This window comes from Plecotus auritus (assembly GCF_963455305.1).
Source record: "Plecotus auritus genome assembly, chromosome: 6".
Taxonomy (NCBI): Eukaryota; Metazoa; Chordata; class Mammalia; order Chiroptera; family Vespertilionidae; genus Plecotus; species Plecotus auritus.
Window position 1 is genome coordinate 95235775 of NC_137773.1, and position 20336 is coordinate 95256110.

Consider the following 20336-nt stretch of genomic DNA (forward strand, 5'->3'; position numbering starts at 1 on the left):
CCCCGCCGCCCCGCCCCCCCCCGGCGCGCCGCCGTGACCTAAGCGCGACAGCCCCGCCGCGCCGCCATGATGGGGAGGTCCAGGGCGCCCCCCGCCGCCCCCCGCCCCAATCACCCACGCCCCCCACCCCCTGGCGCCCCAGCGGCGCCCCCGGGAAGGGGAGCGGTCAGTGAGCGCGCGCCATGTTGGGAGTGGCCAGGCAGGTCCCACAGCCTGGGAGTCCTGGGAGAGGCTCTATTACCATGACAACACTTGTCCTGCCCTCAGTGGCTCTTCATCACCCCACTGGTTCTTCCAATGCTATGCTCGCTAATAGCACCGGGAGAGTGGGGACGGGGCAGAGAAGTTCCCCTACGGGTCACTCATAGATCATTGAGGATTCCACCCAGCCAATCCTTAGCCTTCCGTCCCCAATCAGCTAACTTCCAACTACAAGCTCACTCCCTCCTTATTATCCACACTGGACTTCCAAACCTCCTGCCCTAGGTTCCCACTGCTAAGACCCCCTTCTCCACTCAACCTCCAGAATTGCAGCCTCCAGGTCGACCCTATCATACACGCAAAAATAGACCTGTTGCCTTCTCCTAGCCACCCATCCACATGTCTGACAACCCATTCATTTCCCCACCCATTCATCCACACACCCAATTGACCAAACACATACTCTCCCAGTCAACTCACCACCTTTCCATCCACATCTCCAACATCTACCAATCCATCCATCCAAATACCCACTCAAACGAAACCACCCATCCATCTCCCATCTACTCACTCATCCATCTACCATATAACTAACATGATCCCATTAGCCAGCTAGCCACCCTCCCAAATCCCCCCACCCATCTGAACATCCACTCAATTCACCCATCCATGTCTCATCTACCTGTCCATCCATCCACCACCCAAGTAAATACCTGCTTATCCATACAACCTAACTCTTCCTTACACAGAACCTTTTACCCAGCTACCCAAATACCCATCCATCCATCAATTGCATATTTACTTGTCTGTCTCCTCCACTAGAGTGTGAATTCCCTGAGGACAGGAGTCCTATCTGTCTAATTCATTACTTTTCCCCACTGCCCAGCTCAAGAGTCTCAGGACACTTGAACAAATGCTCATACAATGTGGTACATACTCAAATTCAAATATTTATTTCCTAGTATGATACGGGCCTTTTCTAGGCAGACATACCCATCCCAGCCAACTAACTACTTAACTACTCACCTACTAGTGCACAAACATCTAGCAAATGCTAACCTATTCATTCACCTCTCATCCATCCTACCCCTCACCCATAATTCAAATGTTCACTCAGTTATCCAACCAACACCCACAGACCTCAACTATCTGCACATCTACCCGCCGCTTTCTTCATCTGCTTCCCAGACCCATTCTCTCCCTGCCATGAGGGAGCTAGTATGGGATTAGGGGCCCTAGAAGATGCTCTCACCTGGGGCTTGGGGGGTGGTGGAGGTGGGATCTGGGCTTCATTGAGAAGTAGGTGTTGGGCCTAACAAATGATGAATACCTTTTTTTGAATGCTTTAAACTACGGGTCTTTTTTTTTTTTTTTTTTTTTTTTTTTTTTTTACTGTGTAAGGACCTTTAGATCCAATTTACAGATGAGAACATTGAGGCTCTGAGAGAGTGAAGGCCTGAAGTCACACAACTGGTGAGAAGCTTTTTACATCTCCCCCTTGGTGAGCCCTCCAATTAGGGGAGAATTGGGGAGAGCTGATTTGGGGAGGGTGCTTTCTGATTGGCAACACTTAGGGACAAAGAAACCATCAATTTTACTAAAATCAAGATTTTACTGGGCAACCTCACAGCGCCAGGCTGGTTGCCATCTACAGCTCCACTCCACACTATAGGCCATGTAGGGCTGAGGCAGGGCCCCTAAAACAGGTATCTTTTTGCTCCCAGATCGCGTGGGGTGGGGTGGGCAGCTCAGGTGGTGTCTCCGTTAACGCAGCGTGCTTTGAGAGGCAGGGGCTGGCTCCTGGACCCTGGCGTCCTAGGAAGATGCTGCAGGCTCTGGACGGCATCCCTCAGCTGGGCTAGAGAACTCTCCATTTCAGACAGGCGGCGCTCCTGGAGGGCAACGGCAGTGGGCTCAGAGCGAGGGGAAAGTTGTACCCCAACCCTTGCTTCCTCACCGCCAGACCTGCCCCAGGGTTCAGACAGGGGCTCTCACCAGATTTTTCAGCTTGTGGGCCTCACCGCTTGGAGGGTCGCACTCTGGATCTAAATGCGAGGTCCTGTGGAAATCAGGGGCCGGGGGGAAGCTCAGAGGTTGGGGAACTCCCCTCCAGCCCCTGATTGGAGAGCTAGGGATCCTGGGCGGGGCTTAGAGTTGGAGGAGGGGTTTGTCCAGACCAGGGGGCGGGGCCTAGGTAAACTTGAAGAGGCCATCAGAGCCTGGAACGCCTAGGACGAGAGGACCCACGAAACCTTTGGAGGCGGGGCTTGGCCCGTCCAGGGTCGGGTGGTGACCGGGATAGGGGCGTGCCCAGACTGAGAGAGCCTGGCCCAACCAGTTTGAGAGGGCCTGATTGAGGGATGGGGCCTGATGAGACGACCAGCCAGCGACTTGGGGGGGCGGGCTCACCTAGGGGCGGGCAGAGCTGACCAAGAGGTGGGTCTTAGGTGTGTTGGGGCGGGGCTGGCCCAGGGGGCGTGACCGTGCCTGGCGAATTTGAGTGGGACTGACTGAAAGGCAGGACCTGAATGATTGTGGGTTCTGGGCGATCTGATTACGTCTAATGGGTCCACGTAGGGCGGAGCTGATGGAAAGGCAGGGCTCACCTTCCCCCAAGCCTGGAGTCCAGATCTTCCAGCTGGCTGCGAAGCTGCTGCTGCTGCTCCGTCAAGGCCCGGATGTGGGTGCGCAGGGACTCCACGAGGCCGGACAGCATCTTCTGTTCCTCGCGCAGGGTGGCCACCTCGCACTGCAGCTCTGCCAGCTGTAGGGGAGGGAGCCACTGTAACCTGACCCGCTGTTCCACCCCTTCTTCTCCCGGAAGACCCTGACCTTCCTGTTCCTTGTGCTCTGGCTCCTCGCTGCCCTGCCTCTTGGGGAACATCGCTGGCTTGTACAGAGGAGGAAATTGAAGCTCAGAGAGGGTTGGACTAGGCCCGGGATAACACAACGTAGGCGCTCATATCTGAACCCAGACCTGCCTGGCCTCCAGTCTCGTCTCTCCCCTCCATCCCTAGGCTGGACCTCACCTTGCCCACGGGTCGGTGCGTGCTTAGCGCCTGGTCTGTGTCTCGCGGCTGGTCCAGCTGGCGCTGCCAGGGTACTGACGGCTTCCGAGGCAGCGAGGCCGAGGCCCCGGTCCAGGGCCGGCCGCGGGGCTTGGGGCCGGTGCGTAGGGAGCCTTTGGGTCGCGGCCGAGGTCCTGCAGAAGGGCAGCGGCGAGCCGGGCGGCCAGCCGGTACGCTCTGCGTGCGCTGCACCGGTCGGGGCAGCCGTGGGGGCCGCTCCTCATCTAGCCGCTGCCGGGCCCAACTTCCTGAGCCATGAACGCTGCGCAGGGACTGGCTCTTGGATATGAGAGGGGTGTGCTTGGGGAGGTCCCGAGGGGCCAGGAAGCCGGGCTTCTCCCCTGCGGAAAAACTGGGCGTGGAATGGAGGAGCTCAGACCCTTGACTGGCCCCTGAGCTGATCCCACCCCTAGTTTTAACTGGAAATGACCAGACCCAGGATCTTTTTACTTCTATGTGAACCAGTCACAGGTGAGGTCAAATTTTGACCTCTGACTCTGCCCTGGACTCTGACACAGTGTGACCTTTCTCTGTAGCATCAATTCCAATCTGACCTTGGGCTCAATCTCTGCTCACAAGGGTATCCTCTTCCTTCCTAGCTGATCCCCTCTTACCCCCAACCTCTGACTTTAAACTGTCCCTGTCTGCCTCCTGAAAGACCATGGTCCCTGACCTCTGACCCCAAATATGACTCTGCCCATACCTTTGACCCATCTGACCCTGACCTCTGCTTACCTATGAACCTGAACCTGACCTTTGATGATATATCTTAACATCTGACCACATTCTGACCCCTGATTTAACCCCATCACCAGCCTCTCACTGAAACATGACCATCGCTGAACATGAGGTCACTTTCTCTCTCTGATGCCACATGTGACCTCTCCCTGACCTCTGCAATGACCAATTCCCACCTTGGATTTCAGTCTGATCCTGTGCCTGCCCTCTGACTACACTGTGAGCCTCTCCCTGACCCCTTGGACGAAGCCATCTACAGCCTCTGACCTCCATCCAACACTTTCTGACACTGACCCCAATGTGACTCCATCTCTGACCCCTGACATAATCCTGCCTTCACCACTGATTCCAATCTGACCCTGTGCATGCCTTTGGCCCTGCCCCTGCTCCCACCCATCAGAACTGGACCAGACAGCAGGCAGGCAGGTTACCTGGAATAGACCTGGGCTGGGGGTGGTGGAAGACGCATTGGCACAGACACAGGCACAGGGCGGCCTTCCTCAATGGCTTGCAGGATGGTGGGCAGGGGTTCCAGGCTGTCACGGGTTGCCTGGTGAGGCATATAGGGAGGATGCTGAGAAGCTCTCCGGGCCAGAAGCTCCCCGCCCTCTTGCTTCCCTACCCCATGTTCTGGTCTCTAGGCTCAGGACACACCTGGTCAAGTTCAGCAAAGATGGTACAGAGCTGGGCATGCAGGACTGCCAGCTGGAGGGCCAGGTCACTGCTGCCCTGGTAACCACTGGGTGCTGCATCCACATCCACCATGGCCACTTGGTCCAGGAAGCGTTGCATGGCAGGTCCATGATTCTCCAGGAAGGTATTCATAAAGCCCATGTAGGCTTCCTTCTCACCAAACCTGGGTTGGGGTCCAACTGGGTAGGTCAGGTCAGGCATCTGCCACCCCCATGGCCGAACCATACCCCCCCCCCCCAGCCTTCCAGCACCTACGGGGCTCGGTTGGCAAGGTTCTGGATGACCTTGGCAATCAATGTGAGGGTGCGGGCCTGAGCAGGTGCTGGGTGCTGTGGTGCCAGGCCAAAGAGGCTGGGTGCCAAGATGGCGGGACACAGGAGCCGCAGGAAGAGAGAGGCACACACCAGCCGGGGGCCCAGTGCCTCGGAGCCTCGTGCCTTGCATGCTTCTCGCCAGCCTGAGAACACGGTGCCCAGCTCTGCTGGAAACCAGCTGGGACAGAATAGGCAATGGTCAAAGGGGGAGTATATGGGCATAAAGTTCATGGATGATCAAATCCCTAAGGTCAGGGATTAGGAGTCACCTATGTTCTGAGTTCCAAGATTAGAGACATCAGGGATAATGATGCTTGGGGGTCAGGATTTATGGTAGTGTTATTGTGGTGACCGCTGGAGTCAGTAATCTTGGAGCTGGGGGTACAGGTTCACATGGGGACAGCTATAACATAACTGTTATCCTGTAGCCAGATCTAGCCAGACAGAGTACATGATATGAATAGAAGGGGTGCATGGGGTCACCTAGGTTCAGAAATCATGATATTGATGTCCCATGTGACATGGGATTAAGCATACAGCTTAACCTAGAGTCAGAGATCAACAAATTGGAATCCCAGATTTCCTGTGATCATTTGCATAGGATTTGGGGTACAGTATCACTTAAGGCCAGGGGTCATGGGATTGAGGACAGGACATCACCTGAAATCAGAGGTCATAGGGTTGAGATCCTCTATTAACTGGGGTCAGGTGGCATGGAATTATGGTATGGGGTCACCTGTGGTTAGAGGACAAGGAATTGTGTCCCACGTTACATGGCCTTAGGTGGCAAAATATTGGGGATGAGTTACCACCAGAGTTAGCAAATAAAACTACAGGATAACAGTTAAACTTGAATTTCAAATAATAAATAATTTAAAAATATAACTATGTCCCAAATATTGCATCACATTTAGCGGGGCACCCTGTATTTTATCTGGCAACTAGGACAGTGGCTGGGAGGCAGGGGCAGGCTCAGGTGCTGGGACCCTGATTCTTACTCATAGGAGTGGATGATGTTCTCGAAGACCTCCTCACAGCTGCTTTGCAGTCTGGCTTGGTGCTGGGGCAGCTCTGAGGCTGGGCACTTGCTGGGGTCCACCTCACAGTCCTCAGTGGAAGCGCAGATTCGCTGCAGGACCTGCCCTGCAGTCCAGCACAGCCAGACAGGGGCCAGGGCCATAACCACCAGGACCCACCAACCCAACCTCCAACTCTTCTCCATTTACTCTGGAGGCACCTAACCTCTTGGGGAGTCCCCAGTTCCCTCCAGGATCCCAGCACTTCCAAGGCATCACCCACTACCAGAACCCAGGTTACCCAGGGACTCCTGGATTTCCTCTGGGGTCTCCTAGTCCTCCCAGCAGGCTTCTACAGACCCACCCCCACCCCCACACACTGCTCACCCAGCGTCTCTTGGAGGTAGTCCTGCGCCACCAGCTTCATGTACTCATCGATGGCCTTAGTGGCCAGTGTATTTTCCCGGAACAGCAGCGCCTCGCGCCCTCCACTGCGTGCCAACTCCGCAGTTCCCAGGTCTGTCACCAAAGCCTGGGCATGGGGGAGGGGGTTTATGTAGCTTGGGTGTAGACTGAGCCAGGGGGAATCCCTGCTCTTGGTGAGTCCCTCTCACCTGGGCACAGGTCGCGCTCCCCATAGCTACAGCTCAGGCCTGGCCCTCACTGCTGGGGCACCTAACAGGTGGGAACCTCCACCCCGCAGCAGAAATTTAAGCCTTTCAACGCAGGGGCTCAGCTCAGGCCGCGCCCTTCGCAGCTCAAGTTTAGGCCCCGCCCCTCCAGGTGCCCCACCCTTCGTAGCTGAAGCTCAGACCCCGCCCCTCAACGTGCCCGCCCCTCGCAGGTGCCACTTGGTCTGGTCACCCAGGTCCGCCCGGTCGCTGCAACGCACCTGCGCCCGGCCAGTGGCCTGCAGCACGCGCACCATGGCAGCCGCCAACTCCTCCTTGGCCTGCGCGGACAGCTGGGGCTCCAGTGCCCCGCACAGGCGCGCGTAGTGGAAAGTGAGAAACTCCGCCAGCTCCTTGTAGCGCTCAGAAGGCAGCACGCGCAGGCGCCGTGCCCGGATGCGCGCCCGTAGCGCCGCGCCGGCTGGTGCCCCGAGCAGCGGGAACCAGCGCTCCAGGCCGGCAGCTGGCGCGCGGGGGGCGCTCAGCTCCTCCAGCGCCAGCGTTGCGCGGCCCAGCGGTGCGCTCCCCGGGCCCGCTCCGCGCAGCCGCAACGACATACGATGCGCCGGCGGCAGTGCCTCGAAGTGGAAGCGTTCTGCCCAAAAGAGCGGGCCGGGACCAGCCTGCTCCGCGGTGCGCGCCAGCAGTGCGCCGTCCAGCCACAGCTCAACGCGCACTCCTGGCGCCCCCACCGCCGTCCGGGGCAGTCCCTTCACTTCGTGCACCCACACGCTCAGCCATGTTTCTTCGCGTTCCACGTTGCCCTGCAGACCAGAGTGGTGGGAGGAGTGGGTGGTGTTCGATGGTGGGCATCAGAGGTGAAACTCGGGGCCCATGTCCCCAGGGAAATCCCTGGGTCCCTGGGGAAGAGAGTGGGACCACAGGGATCCTAAGGTGACCATGCGGAAGCCCTTTAGCTGTTCTGAGATCTCCCAAAAAAATCGGGGATGTTGCGTACGGAAGAGCAGCTGCGGTGGGAAGATTTGGCAGCTACCTCGTTGGCGGGACTTTGGGTGCAAATTGAAAAGAAGGGACCGGGCCCTTGTGCAAGGGGCTGGTACGAGATGAGGAGGGTCTGAGAGTGGTTGCACAGGTGTGGGCGGGCAAAAGCGTGTAAGGGGTTGGGCCTTGACTTTCTGCAGTGCTGACCTGACTGGGCTGGAAGTGGCGACGAAGGTCCTCGATCCAGCGGTCTCTCTCAGCTGCCGAGCGACAAGAGAAGCAGCGGCTCCCGCCTACCCAAGTTACCTGTTGAGGAAGGGGATTCCAGGTTGCTGTGGAGACCAAGCCTGAAGCCAAAGGATCGGGATGACGTGAAGAGTTGCCCACATTTACCTGGAAGCAGTGGGGCTCATCCAGGAGGCTGGGGTGCAATGGCCAAACCCGCACATTCCGCTGGGCACCCAGGTCCAGTTCAGAGAGTGTGGCCAGCGATTCCCGAGAGCCCAGAGCACTGGGGGGTCTGGAGAGGGTGGTGGTGGTGGGGGGGAAAGAGTGTCATTTCTATCTTCTTGCCTCATCACCCCCTACAGCCTGAAGGGTGGAGGGAGGCCAGGATGGACTTGAACCTAAATTGGACTTGAATCCATCACTTTTAGGATCAACCCAACTTCTCATGGTGGCCTGAATGACCTTGTATAGTATAGCCCTTGTCACCATAGCCCTCATTTCCCTTCACTTAATCCCTCACTGTCTGAAGTCCAGTCACACTGGACTTATTTTTGTGTCTTCATCTGACCTCTTGGCCTTTTCACATGCTGTTCCCTCTGTCTGGAATGCTGTCCCTGCCCTTCTTGGCCTAGTTAATTCCCACCCATTATTCAGATATCAGCTCAGTTTCCTTCCCTGACACTCAGACCAGGATTTTGATTTAGTCAGACTCTGCTCCCACTCTTCCATGGGGGATTGGCTCCATGCTAGGATCTTTCAGTGGCCCCAGTATGGCCCAACACAGGGCAAGACACAGGGGGCATGTGGTGAAAGTCAGAATGAAAGGCAGGAGGATGGGGAGGGGACAATGTTGAATCCCAGCCCCTCTAGCCCCTCAGGGACTCTTACCCATCCCGAGAAGCATTGGCTCCCAGCTCTGACCTGGCCTTTTTCTTTTCTTTCAGCCGTTTGAGCAACCCCTACGGGGAGAGGGGTGTCAGCTGAGCAGAACCCTGTGCTCCCACTTCAGCTCCTTTTCCCTCAGGTGTCCTGGAGGATCTGCTATTCTTGGAGGGGCACAAACTCAGGCTGTATTAGCAAGAATAACAAAGGCCACCAATAGCTCCCATTTTTAAAGCACCAATTGTATGCTTTCCTGCATTCTCTATTGATGTCTCACAAACAGCCCAGAGAGGGAGGTTTTCCCATTGGCTCTATTTGACAGAGACACCGAGGCCCCGAGAGGTTCAGTGATCTGCCCCAAATCACCCAGTAAGAGTCCCCTTTCACCTCTGGAAGTATTTGCTCTCCCCACCTCCCCATCCCCCAATGGATGCCTCACCCGGATGTTGTGGACCTGGTTGGGGCCAGCAGCCTCTGGCTCAGTCTTTCCAGGCACTCGGTCTGTGGTGTTCAGGGATGGAAGGTTGGGAGATGGGATCATTTTGGATTCTGACCCACCCTGACACGCTCCCAAATGCCCCAGCCCTCCTCACCTCTCACACTTACTTACCTGCATCCCTGAGGTTCCCCATGGCCACCTGGATGCTGCTCTCAGAGCTGGCGCTCCCCATCCTGGACTGGCGAGGCCCCTGCTCCTCCATAGGAGTGAGTAGTCAGAAAGGGAAGGCAGGCAGGCAGGTCGAGGGAGAGGCAGACACTTTCCATTATCCCATTCCTTTTCCCTCCTTCCTTCCCCTTACCCATAGGCCCTCTCTCACCTCTTCCTCACCCCCAAGCAGCACCAGCCTCCCATCAAGCAGAGTGAAGGCTTCGATGTTCCAGACAGGCACATCGGGTGGGGGGGCCTCAGGGATCTGTGGGGTTGGGGGCTCCGGCTCTGGCTCAGGCTCTGGGTGGAGGAAGAGGTGCTGGGGAACTGGGACTTCTTCCTGAACCTCAGACCACCCTTTCCATTCACCAAGGCTCAACGGGGCTCCCTCCTAATTGCCGCCTCTTCCCCTCACTTCCCCAAGGCAGCCATGTCAGGTAGTTGTTGACCAAAACTCCTCTCTGGACCTTGTCTCCACTGGCGTTGGGTAGTGGACTCAGCCCACCTACTATGTGACCTGTACTGTGTTTACTGCTCCACACGTCTTCTCTCATTTAATCCCCCAAAGCCATTAAAAGGGCTATTATAAGCCCCATTTTACCAAGAAGGAAACTGAAGCCTAGAGAGATTGAATGACTTGCCCAGGTTCACGCAGCTTGTGAGTGATTGAGATGGACCTCAGACATAAGCATTCTTCTCTTAACCAAGACAGTGGTTGTATTAGCAAGAATAATAAAGGTCCAAGAAGTTAAACAACAGGACAGCAGCCTTGGTTCCTTACATAAATAACTAATCTAAGGTGGACTACACTCAAAGTTTGAGAAAGGAATAGAAAAAGGCCAGGGTAGGGGGTGGTGGTAGTGCAGCAGGCCAGGGAAGGCCTCCAGAGAGAGTAAGCTTGTGCTAGGACTTGAACAGCAGGTTGGATTTTGACAGAGATGGAGGGGATGGTAGAACAGCTTGATCAAAGGCTGAGAGATGGCAGGGCCAGGGACACAAAGGGAAGGGCAAAAAAAATAAAAAAAAATTGGAGGGCTCAGAGGCTAGAAAAGAAGGTCCAGGAAGAGATTGGTTCAGGACCCTGGGTGCCAGTCAGCGGTTTTATCCTGGGGGTAGTGGGGAGCTACGGGCATCCTCGCATGCTCAAAGATCAGGTCTGCTTGTTAGAGAGCTCTTTCTGGGTACGATGGAGTGGGCAACACCTGATACCCTGGAAGGGGGTTGAAGGGATGCTTTTGCCAAATGAGACTATGAATGGTGAGAATTAAATGAGCTTCCAGGAATAGGAGAGCTGAACCAGCCCTCCCAGATTACCCATCTGTCCTATTGTTTTACCACGAGGGGAAGGAATAAGTCCCACTGTTAATGGACCACTTAAAATATGCTGGACACCGGGCTAATGCTTCATGCTCTAGAGCTCCAATCCTCATGATACCCTTCTAGATCCCTCTGTGCAACACTGAACCCTATCTGTCATTTTCCTGTTTATACTCATTATTGTCTTTCATGCCCACTACACGGTGGGTCTCATGGGCAGCCAGTGACATCTCTTTTAGTCACCGCTGTTTTCCTCAGTGCCTAAATCAGGGCCTGGCACATAGTCAATGCTCAACAGGCCTCTGTTTCAATGAATGGATAAATGAATGAAGGAAATAATATACCCTTCAAGGTAGGGATCATGATTTCCATTTAATTGATGGGGAAGCTGAGGCCCAAGGAAGTAAAGACACTAAAACATGGAAGCTGGAGGGCAGGAGAGCAGGAAGAGGCTGAGATGGATATCCAGGCAGGACAGGATGAGAGAGGGCCAGTGATATGACAAGAGACCAGTTGGGGCCAAGGGCCATTTGGCATCTGGATAGTGCTATCATCAGTCTATTCCCTGTGTCTTCCCCAGGCTGGACCCCCTTGCCCACAGCTCCTTGGCCACACCCCACACCCCCAGGCCCTGGGTAAGGGGGGAAGAGGGAAGAGGGCAGCTGGGCCCCAGCCACTTCCTGTTGGGCTTTTGCACTCCCCACAACTTCCTGTGTCTGTATGGCTGATGCTCTGGAGGCAGACAAAACCCAAGCATCCGGTCTCCCAGCCCAGCCCCGGCTCTGAATGGGGGAGCCATGTACCTGAGGCTTCTGGCTCCGGCTCTGGCTCCAGTGGTGGGCTCTTATGCCTCCCCCAGAGGGTCTTGGATAGTCTGAGGTGGTTCCTGCGAGACTCCTTGGGGGGTGCAGAGAGGACACGACGGAACAGCGAGTGACGGGCAGGTTGGCTGCTGACCATAGGTTCCTGGTGGCTCAATGCCCTCCCCCAGCTGGCAAGGCGGCCCCAGTGGAACCCTCCAGCTCCCTTCTCTCCACCACCTCCTATGTGCCAGCGATAGGAGGTTAGCGGGGTTTGGGCTGCATGCTGGGTTTCAGAGGACTGGCTTCTTGATAGTGGGTCCATGGTGGGGATTCTCCTGGGGAACAAGAGGGTGACAGTTCTGTCTTGTGTCTGCCCACATGCTGCCTTCATCTCGGCCCCCTCCCCACTCTCAGCTCTGCCCCCAGAAAATCCCCTTGGGGGCCACACACACTCCCTCTCTTACCTTGATTTCCTGATCAGCCCCAGAGGCAACAGCCGTCTGCACACTGCCTGGCTTCCTCCTGCCGAACGCTACTCCACGTGACCCTGCCTGTCCCACCCCACGCCACAGCCAGGTTGGGAGGGCACAGTGGGGGCAGGATGCAGGAGGAGAGGAGGTGCCAGAGCAGGAACCCAAATCTCTCACTGACCAGAGGAGGCAGCATATGCCCCTCTCTGAGCCTCAGTTGCCTTCTTTGCAAGATGGGCACATGTTGTCCAAGTGCTGGGGAGAACATCGAGCCCCTGGAACTGTCATCCACTGCTGGTTGGAGTGTAGACCAATTCACTCAAGTTGGAAAACTGTTTGGTCGACAAACATTGACTGTACAGCTCTCCTCTGACCCAGCAATTCACCCAATAGACATACCCACTGGCACTATTTGTAATAGCCCCAAACTAGCAACAACCCAAGTGTCCATATACACTAGAATGAGTAAATTGTGGTCTGTTCCCACAGTGGAATACCATGCAGCAATAAGAATGAACAAACTACTGAATGATTGAACTCAGATGAATTACAAGCAATGCTAAGCAAAAATAAATAAATAAATAAATAAATAAATAAATAAATAGATAGATAATAAATAGAAAAAAGAGAAAACTATACACTGTATTGTTCCATTTATATAAAGCTCCAAAGCAGACAAAACTATATGCAACAAGTCAGGATGTCAGTTTCCTTTGGACGGGCTAGTGAAGGGGGGTATGAGAGGCTTCTGGGAGCTGATATAGTTTTTGTGTCTGCTTTTAAAATTGAGGTGAAAGTCACATAACATAAATGTTATAGGTCTATTTCTTATTTTTAATCCTCACTTAAGGACATGCTTAGAGAGAGGAAGGAAGAGAGAGGGAGGGAGACAGAGAGAGAGAAAAACATCGATGCGAGAGAGAAATATCGGTCGGCTGCCTTCCGCATGTTCCCTGATCAGGGACCAAACCTGCAACCCAGGCATGTGCCCTGACCTGGAATTAAACCGGCAACCCTTCAGTGCTCAGGACGACACTGAGCCACTTGGGCCCAGCAAACATGTCTATATCTTGAGCTGGGTGTTGGTTATATGAATGTGTTGGATTGTGAAAATTCACTGATGCACTTTTCTAATAAATGTTTTCTTGAAAAAAGAGATGGGCAAATACTGTTGTAAGTAATAAATGAATCAACATGAGAGTCAGTAGAATCGGGCCCAGGAGTGGCTTCCAGTGCCAGCTGGTCCTTCTCTAGCTGTGTGACCTCAGGCAAGTCACTTCCTCTCTCTGAACCTTGGTTTCCATATTTGTACAACACAATGATAATATCAGTTTCAGAAGGTTTATAATAAGAGCCTTCTTTTATTTAAAAAAATGTTTCCTGAGTGCCTACTATGCACTAGGTGCTGGAGAATCCATGGGGGAACTAAACAAACATGATTCCTGCCCTCCTGGAGCTCATAGTTTAGTGAGGGAAACAGATCTTGAACACAAATGCAAGACATTTCTACCTGGTGAGGACTTGAAAGAAAATAGACAGACTGGAGTAGAGAGGCTGAGCAGAAGTTATGCTCTCGGAACTGGAAAAACCCAGGAAGGCCTCCCTGATGAGGTGACATTTGCAACCTGAAGCATGAGAAGGAGTTGGCCATGGGAAGAGCAGGCTAGGGAGAAGGAACAATTTGTGAAAAGGCAAGGGAGACTGGAATCCAGGGGGTGAGGTGGGTAGGATCACCTCGATGGATGTGTGGCCTGTGCAGTCACCCCAAGAGCCCATACTCAGAAGAGCTCCACACTATGTTTGATTTAATGCTCTGCTATCACTGTCTTGAAGTTCTTGCTTTTTGAACAATAGGCCCTGCATTTTCATGTGTACTGGGCCTCACAAATTCTATAACCCATCCTAAGGAGGAGGGTGTTCAGGCAGGTGCACATCCCTTAGATATGCCCATCTTATTCATACTGTATCAGGCTACTCACCACACACACACACACACACACACACACACACACACACACACACATACGTGGAGTCTCCCTGTGTTCTGCTGCATCTCTGAGTGTTTACCACCTCATTGCATACTGGCTCCACTCCCAACTCCCTGCATTTTTTGCTGGAGGACTTTCTCTGACAGATGGAGCCCATGCAACAAGCAGCCCCAAAGTGCCAGAGAATTAACATTTCCCTGAGAGAAGCCCTCAGCCAATGACTGTGGGAGCTGGAGGATCAGTACCCCAGTTTCCTCACTTCTTGGTGAGATAACTTAGAGATACGTATCCCATGCTGTCCTCCAGAAGTCCCTAGTGGGATTGAGCTCCATGTGCCCCGGGGCCAACTTGCTTGATAAAGCACCCTTTCTGGGCTTCCTCCCTTTTCCTACCTCTTTTCCTTGTTCCCCAATGATCTGTCCTGGGATCGCCTGCCACGCTACTTGCACTGGAATTTCTATCTCAGGGTCTGATTCTGGGCAAACACAGATGATGCGCAGACACAGGCTTTCTTCACACAATCTCTTTATTGGAGGTCTGTGGCTGGCATGGTCACTAGAAGCGGCTTCCTCTTGGATCTCCTGGAGGTGCTCTTGGCAGTCCTTGGCTTTACATTCTAGAAAAGGCAAGAGACTGTGAGGCTTGGGGGTGGGGTGAGGCCCGGTCTTCTCTGCTCATGGTGGGAGCCTGAGGAAGAGGACAAAGATAGGGGATGGGTACACACTGACTGCAGGCCAGCTTCATGAAATAGAATGGGACACACAGTTAGGAGCTGGACAGAGATGTGCAGGCAAAGCGGTTTTTGGTAGAGGGACACCACTTAGGTTACTGGTGGGTATACAGAGGTCTTTTGGGTAGGGGACTGGGGTGAGGCCAAGGTTAGGTGGGCTGGGAGGAGGTTGTGCAGGCAGAAGCGATGTGACTTGGGTATAGGTGATGCAGGACAGGCTGCGGTTGTGAGGGAAGAGGTATTGGAGGCTGGGCAAACAACAAGCTGACTGGGTCAAGGCTTAGGCTAAGGTTGTGCAAGCAGAGGACAGGGGATAGGAAATGTTGTGAGCAGAACAACTTAAAGACTGGGAATAGAAGGGCTGCAAGGGAGACCAGGGGCCTGGATGAAGCTGTGTGAGTAGAGGGGTTACAGGAAAGAGAGGGGCCTGCTGAGGTTGGGCAGATAGGCAAGGGTCAGGGGCTGAGGTAGTGTCAGATGGGTGACAGGCCCAGGTAATGCGGACACCGGACTTCGCAGACTCACCACATCGAAGTGCGGCCAGGTGCGCAGCTGGTGGAAGAGCGCGTCGCCAGGGCAGTCGGTACGCACGAGCTGGCGGTGGCCGAGCAGCGTGTAGTGCGGCCGCAGGAAGCCAGCGCGCACCGCGCACCTGGGAAGCGTGTCGCGCACCGTGCGCAGCGCGGTCTCGGTAGGCAGCTCCGCGGTGTAGTTGCCCACGAAGGCCACGCCGAAGCCGCGGGTATTGTGGCCTAGAGTGTGCGCGCCTACCCAGTGCCAGCCGCGGCCCTCGTACACGTAGCCGTCTGAGCCCACCACGAAACTGCGGAGAGGGGCAGGCACCGCGCGACCTCAGGGTTGCCCTGCCCCAATTCTATGCCGCGTCCTGCCTGGTCGCACTATGCCTGACCCACAACGTCCCACTCCTCCACCAAATGTCACTCTAGAAACCCTCCGGTTATTCTAGCATTGGCCACGCCCCTTTCTGTCCGGCCCCCTCCCCATTGTCTCAAGTCCCGCTCCCTCCCAGTTCACAGCGTTTTCTGTCTTAGGCCCAACCCCATCACTATTCCGCCCCTGTCCCAGCCTCAGGCCTTATCACTGGTCCTGCCCCTCTCCCAGGTGCCGCCTCCTTCCCCTATCTTACCCCGGACCCAAGGGTCCCACTGTAAAGGCCCGGTCCTCGTCTAGGCCACGCCCCTCTCCACCTCGGCTCCACCCGCCCCGCTCTTCCGTTTCTCCAGGTTTGCTCTGGTCCAACCCGCCCCCCGCGTTAGGCTCCGCCCACCCAGGCTCAGCACTGATTAACCGGCTTCGCCCCCTCCCAGACCCCGCCTACCTGTAGCCAATGTCGTTCCAGCCACGCGTATCCTGGTGAAAGCGCTGCATGGAGCGCATGTTGGCTGCGCAGCGCGCGAAGGTGGTGCAGGGAGGCGCGGGCAGGTATGTGTGATGCACGTACAAGGACCCGAGCGGCAGCCGTAGCGGCGTCGGGCGGCCCCGGTACGGTGCCGCACTCCAGCGGCAACGGGGGTGGATGGCTGGGCACCCTGCAGAGAAGGGCGTCCAGGGCTGGGGTTAGCCACCGTTTCTCTTTCTGCCGCCTGTACCTCCATTAGAGCGCACCTATGGGCCATTTCCCCAGCCTCCTTTGGGATCTAACAACGAATCCAACAGCATCTCAGTTCTATTGGAATAGTGGCTATGCCTCCCAACCCCTTCAGGATAAACCCCAAGAATTGTAGTTCAGACTTCAAGGATCTTTTTAACCCAGGATCTTTACAACACTTTCTGCAGCCGGCCCTGCTCTGAGCCCTAGGAGAGACAGCCACACTGAGAAAAGAGGAACCTTGGCCCGAATTTATTATGCTCTAGTTGTGTGCTACTTGCTTTACATGCTTCATCTTTCTCAAACCATCCAGCAAATCCAAGAGGTAGAAGATTTACCCTGCTTCACTCAAGAAAGTGGGGTTCAGAGAAGTGAAGCAACCCACCTAGATGCATAGGCTGAACTTCCATTTCAATCTCAGTGCCTTTGCATGTGCTGAGCCCATCTCCTGCAATGCCTTCTTTCTCACTTTTTTTTTGGGGGGGGGGCAGACAAACTCCTATTGATCTTTCAAGACCCGAATCTAGCCTTTCCTCACCTGTGCAGCTGCCCTGGCTCCCCAGCCAGAGCCCTATTGCTCCCTCTGGAATCCCTAGTCCTGGATCCCCCTGACCTCATGGGACTGAGAGTGTCTGTCTCTGAGAGGGAGGGTCACAGGGGTTGGGGGCCCTTCTCACCCAGGAAGGCCTCAGTGAACTCCTTGGTGGCATGGGTGGCCGCCTGTGCCAGCTGTTCTTGGCTCATGCCCTGCAGCTGAGGGTGGGCTGGCTCCAGCCTCTGTAGCAGGATGAAGGCACCCCACACCTGCTGGGTCAGGGCAGGGGCTGAAGTCAGAGCAGCTCCGTTCTGCCGTCGGAAGTTGCTGCGAAGTCCTGGATGTCCGGCCACCCCAGCTCTATAGTACTGGCTCAGGAGGTGGTTGAGGGGTGGCCGGGGCTCAGGGGCCCGACTCAGGTAGTCCCCAAGGAGGGCCCCATCCAGAGCACCATTGAGGAAGGCTGTGGTAACCGGTGATGCCTCAGGGTCCAAGAGTGTGAAGTTCCTGGGGACAGAGAGCTGGTCCCAACAGCCCTCAGCTCCCAGGCCTGGGTGGCTCTGAGTTTGGGAGCCCTGGAGGAAGGTCAGGCCCAGGGCTCTGGCCAAGGTGACCACCAGGAGGCTGTCCACAGTGGTCGGAGACATTGCTTTGGCATCTGGCGAGGAGGTTTGGTCATCTGGAGAAGTGACTCTGTCATCTTTAAAGATGGCCCCTACATTGAGATCTGTGGTTCTAATATCTGGAGACATCGCGCTGACATCTGCAGAGCTAACTTCTTGAGAGACATCTCTGAGTTCTGGGGAGGTGGCTCTTACATCAGAAACCTCAGCTCCAACATCTGGAAAGGTGTCTCTGGCACCCAGAGGCGTGGCTGTGCTGCCCAAGGGCAAGTTTATGACCCTGTGGCCCTGCAGCCCTGCTTCCAGCCCTGCCAGAAGAGGCTCCACAGCCACCGTCGAGCCATCGGGGGCCAGTACCACCCCGTATTCCTGCCCACTCCGCACATCATGTCGGGCCACCTCCTCCATCAGGCCTTGCAGCTCTGGGCTCAGTGCAGAAAGATCCAACTTGGTGACTTGGAGACTTCGTCCCTTTAGCAGGAAGTGATGGAGGGGATCATGGGGATCAGAGTCCCGGGCTGACAGGTGCCACACAGAGACAGTGTGGTTGGCCTCCGTGACCGTCACTTTCTGCTCCAGCTCAGCCAGAGCCTGGATGACAGAGTCCATGAGGAGGGGCAGGGATGCTGTAGAAGGAGGGATGGCATTAACCCAGTGGCCCAGCATCCCCTGTTCCTGAGCCTACCTCTGCTCCTTCCACATCTTCTCAATGCCCTCTCCTCTCTCTCTCTCTCTCTCTCTCCTCTCTCTCTCTCTCTCTCTCTCTCTCTCTCCCTCCCTCTCTCTCTCCTCTGACTACCCTGTGATGCCCCAACACCATCCTCATGTAAATGATGAAACGGAGGCACAGACAACAGGTTAAGGAGCTTAGACAATCCGTGAGCACTGGGGAGCCAGGGCAGGTTCATGATCAGGAGTGAGATGCAGCCAGGCTGGCATTCTAAGATTGCTCCTTTGGCCGCCTGTGGAGAATGAATTTTCAGGAGGCTAGAATAGAGAAGGGGAAACAGTATGGAGGTGAGCAATAAAGATTGCCAAAGCTAAGTGATGGCAGTGTGATGGCCCAAAGTGGCCAGAGTCCCCAGGTAGTTTGAGGGAAAGATGGACAGTTTTTGGTTTTTTTTGGGTTAGACTTTGGGGAATTTTATAGGGCGAGGTGTCTGGAGGATGCTCAGCGGAGGAGAGGATGGGCCTGTGCCTTGTGGGGGAAATGTCAGCAGCTGAACCTGGAACCTAGAAGTGCTAGGCTCAGGGCTGGGGTGGGTTGTTGAATAACAGCTAACATTTATTAAACATTTATTTTGTGCTAGGCGCCATTCTAGGTAGCACACATAACAACACATTTAATCTTCACAATGACTCCATGAGCACAGAGGGATTAAATGACCTGTCTAAGGTCACACAGATAGGAAGTGGCAGAAGCAGGACTGTTAACCCAGGAATTCTGATTCTTCTCCTGACAGTCCACACTATAATTCCTCTGTTCTTCTCTCTGCCTAAAATGCCCTTTCCTGCTTCTCCCCAGGTAAAAGTCTCCTTCCTGTCCTAAATCCGTGTACCCTCCTGATTTTTGCTCTTCTGGTCCCAGTCTTTCCCCCACCCCCTGCCTTGACCCTGTAGGGCTGGGAGAATCTGTGTCCCCAGACTGGAGGTTCCTCAAGACTGGGGTCTCCTGAGGACTCCAGTCTTACCCTGTACATGGCTGGACACAGAGGGGATAGCAGTACCCTTCTGCAGAATTGATTGTCCTTGCAGCAGGCCTCTGCCTTTTGACCTACCTGTCCCTGGTTCCGGACATAGCAACAATACAAGCAGGATCCAGAGGTTACTCTGGACTACTGTTGTGGGATTCCAGCTTCTGGGGGGCATATCTGGTTGACCTCAGCAGAGCTAGAAAGAGACAGGCATGGAGAACTGAGTGGTGCCTTTGGCCACTGTCAAAGTCCAGGGGTGAATGACATGGTTGCCTCTTGCAGAGCTGTGGGTGGGAGGCAGCGGGAGCGAGGGGACAGTGCCCCGAGTCAAGGACATCAGGGGCTCCCCCATCCTATTCTTTCCCTCCCAGGCTGGGGGCAAGGCTCAGTAAGCCAGGAGGCATCTGGAGGCCAGGTAGTTTAGACTCCAACAAACTACCCAATCCAGCAAGCCCTCCCCCTTTCCTGATCATTCCGTAGCTGCAGCTGCTGCCGGCCACCACAGGGGGCTCTCAGGTGCCACCCAACTGGTAGGACTGGCTGTGCTGGGGGAGGGGAGAGAAGGACACACCTGAAGTTGGCACTGCCTCCTGCCTTTGCTGCCAGCACTTCTGGCTCAGGCAGAGAATGGGTACAGGGGCTGGGGAGTATTTTTTGCCAAGGCCACTGTGATCCCAGGGGGCTAGGAGATGCCTTCTCTCATCCCGTTCCAGCTCCTGATCCCAAGCCACTAGATGCAGCTGAAAGCAGGGGTTGGGCCCGGGCCCTCTGGACCCTGACTTTGTCCCAGGAGCTGGTTTCTTGGCTCACCTGGGTTGACTGAGGGTCCTCCCTCTTCTCCTGGGGCTGTGTCTGAGTCCTGCTGAAGTGAGACTGCCTCCTCTTTATTTGTGCTTCAGGTGGGATGGGCTCAATGTGACTGGGGCTGCTGCTGTGTAAATTGCTTCACCGTGGGCCTCCCACCTCGAAACTAGCCTGGGGAGTTTCCGGTGGACCCACTAAGCTGGGGATTCAGCAAAGGCCAGGCCCTGGGCAGGCCTGGGAATGCCCAGGCTGAGCCAGGCTTGGGGTTCCCCAGGGTGGGGCCTGCTCAGATATCCAGTGTCATCCTTCTGGGGACTCAGCATCACTCTGGGTACACAAAGCTGGGTACACTTGGGAGCTC

General features: G+C 55.2%; 2 protein-coding genes across 4 annotated transcripts; both read right to left on the minus strand.

Annotated features, from left to right (window-relative positions):
* Positions 1 to 1592: 1592 nt before the first annotated feature.
* RASAL3 (RAS protein activator like 3) lies at positions 1593 to 12071 on the minus strand. Of its 3 annotated transcripts, XM_080674412.1 has the most exons (18): positions 11987 to 12071; positions 11523 to 11857; positions 9572 to 9702; positions 9364 to 9442; positions 9193 to 9254; positions 8760 to 8830; positions 8037 to 8163; positions 7851 to 7949; positions 6923 to 7465; positions 6418 to 6562; positions 6013 to 6157; positions 4956 to 5192; positions 4662 to 4863; positions 4439 to 4557; positions 3231 to 3621; positions 2808 to 2965; positions 2197 to 2260; positions 1593 to 2093 (listed from the first exon to the last, which is right to left on the minus strand). In XM_080674412.1, the coding sequence occupies exons 2-18, from the start codon at positions 11842 to 11844 to the stop codon at positions 1950 to 1952; spliced, it is 3039 nt and encodes a 1012-aa protein (XP_080530538.1). In that variant the 5' UTR covers positions 11845 to 11857; positions 11987 to 12071; the 3' UTR covers positions 1593 to 1949. The 3 variants fall into 3 exon arrangements, with proteins under 3 accessions (XP_080530538.1, XP_080530537.1, XP_080530536.1); XM_080674411.1 differs by lacking the exon at positions 11987 to 12071 and having other exon boundaries at positions 11523 to 11859; XM_080674410.1 differs by lacking the exon at positions 11987 to 12071 and having other exon boundaries at positions 7851 to 8163; positions 11523 to 11859.
* A 2423-nt stretch (positions 12072 to 14494) lies between these two features.
* PGLYRP2 (peptidoglycan recognition protein 2) lies at positions 14495 to 19433 on the minus strand. Its single transcript, XM_080674441.1, has 5 exons — positions 19256 to 19433; positions 16997 to 18103; positions 16050 to 16260; positions 15236 to 15533; positions 14495 to 14596 (listed from the first exon to the last, which is right to left on the minus strand). The coding sequence occupies exons 1-5, from the start codon at positions 19344 to 19346 to the stop codon at positions 14507 to 14509; spliced, it is 1797 nt and encodes a 598-aa protein (XP_080530567.1). The 5' UTR covers positions 19347 to 19433; the 3' UTR covers positions 14495 to 14506.
* Positions 19434 to 20336: the final 903 nt, after the last annotated feature.

What these genes read in the sequence shown, in the direction of transcription:
- RASAL3 (XM_080674410.1), bottom strand. Translation starts at nt 11,844, where the DNA reads ATGGACCCACTATCAAGAAGCCAGTCCTCTGAAACCCAGCATGCAGCC. An exon ending in AGGCCACTGGCCGGGCGCAG is followed by an intron (nt 6,563 to 6,922) that starts GTGCGTTGCAGC and finishes CCCCATGCCCAG; the next exon opens with GCTTTGGTGACAGACCTGGG. An exon ending in CGCACCGACCCGTGGGCAAG is followed by an intron (nt 2,966 to 3,230) that starts GTGAGGTCCAGC and finishes CCTCCCCTACAG; the next exon opens with CTGGCAGAGCTGCAGTGCGA.
- PGLYRP2 (XM_080674441.1), bottom strand. Translation starts at nt 19,346, where the DNA reads ATGCCCCCCAGAAGCTGGAATCCCACAACAGTAGTCCAGAGTAACCTC. An exon ending in ATGTCCGGAACCAGGGACAG is followed by an intron (nt 18,104 to 19,255) that starts GTAGGTCAAAAG and finishes CTCCTTCTACAG; the next exon opens with CATCCCTGCCCCTCCTCATG. An exon ending in TGGAACGACATTGGCTACAG is followed by an intron (nt 15,534 to 16,049) that starts GTAGGCGGGGTC and finishes CCCTCTCCGCAG; the next exon opens with TTTCGTGGTGGGCTCAGACG.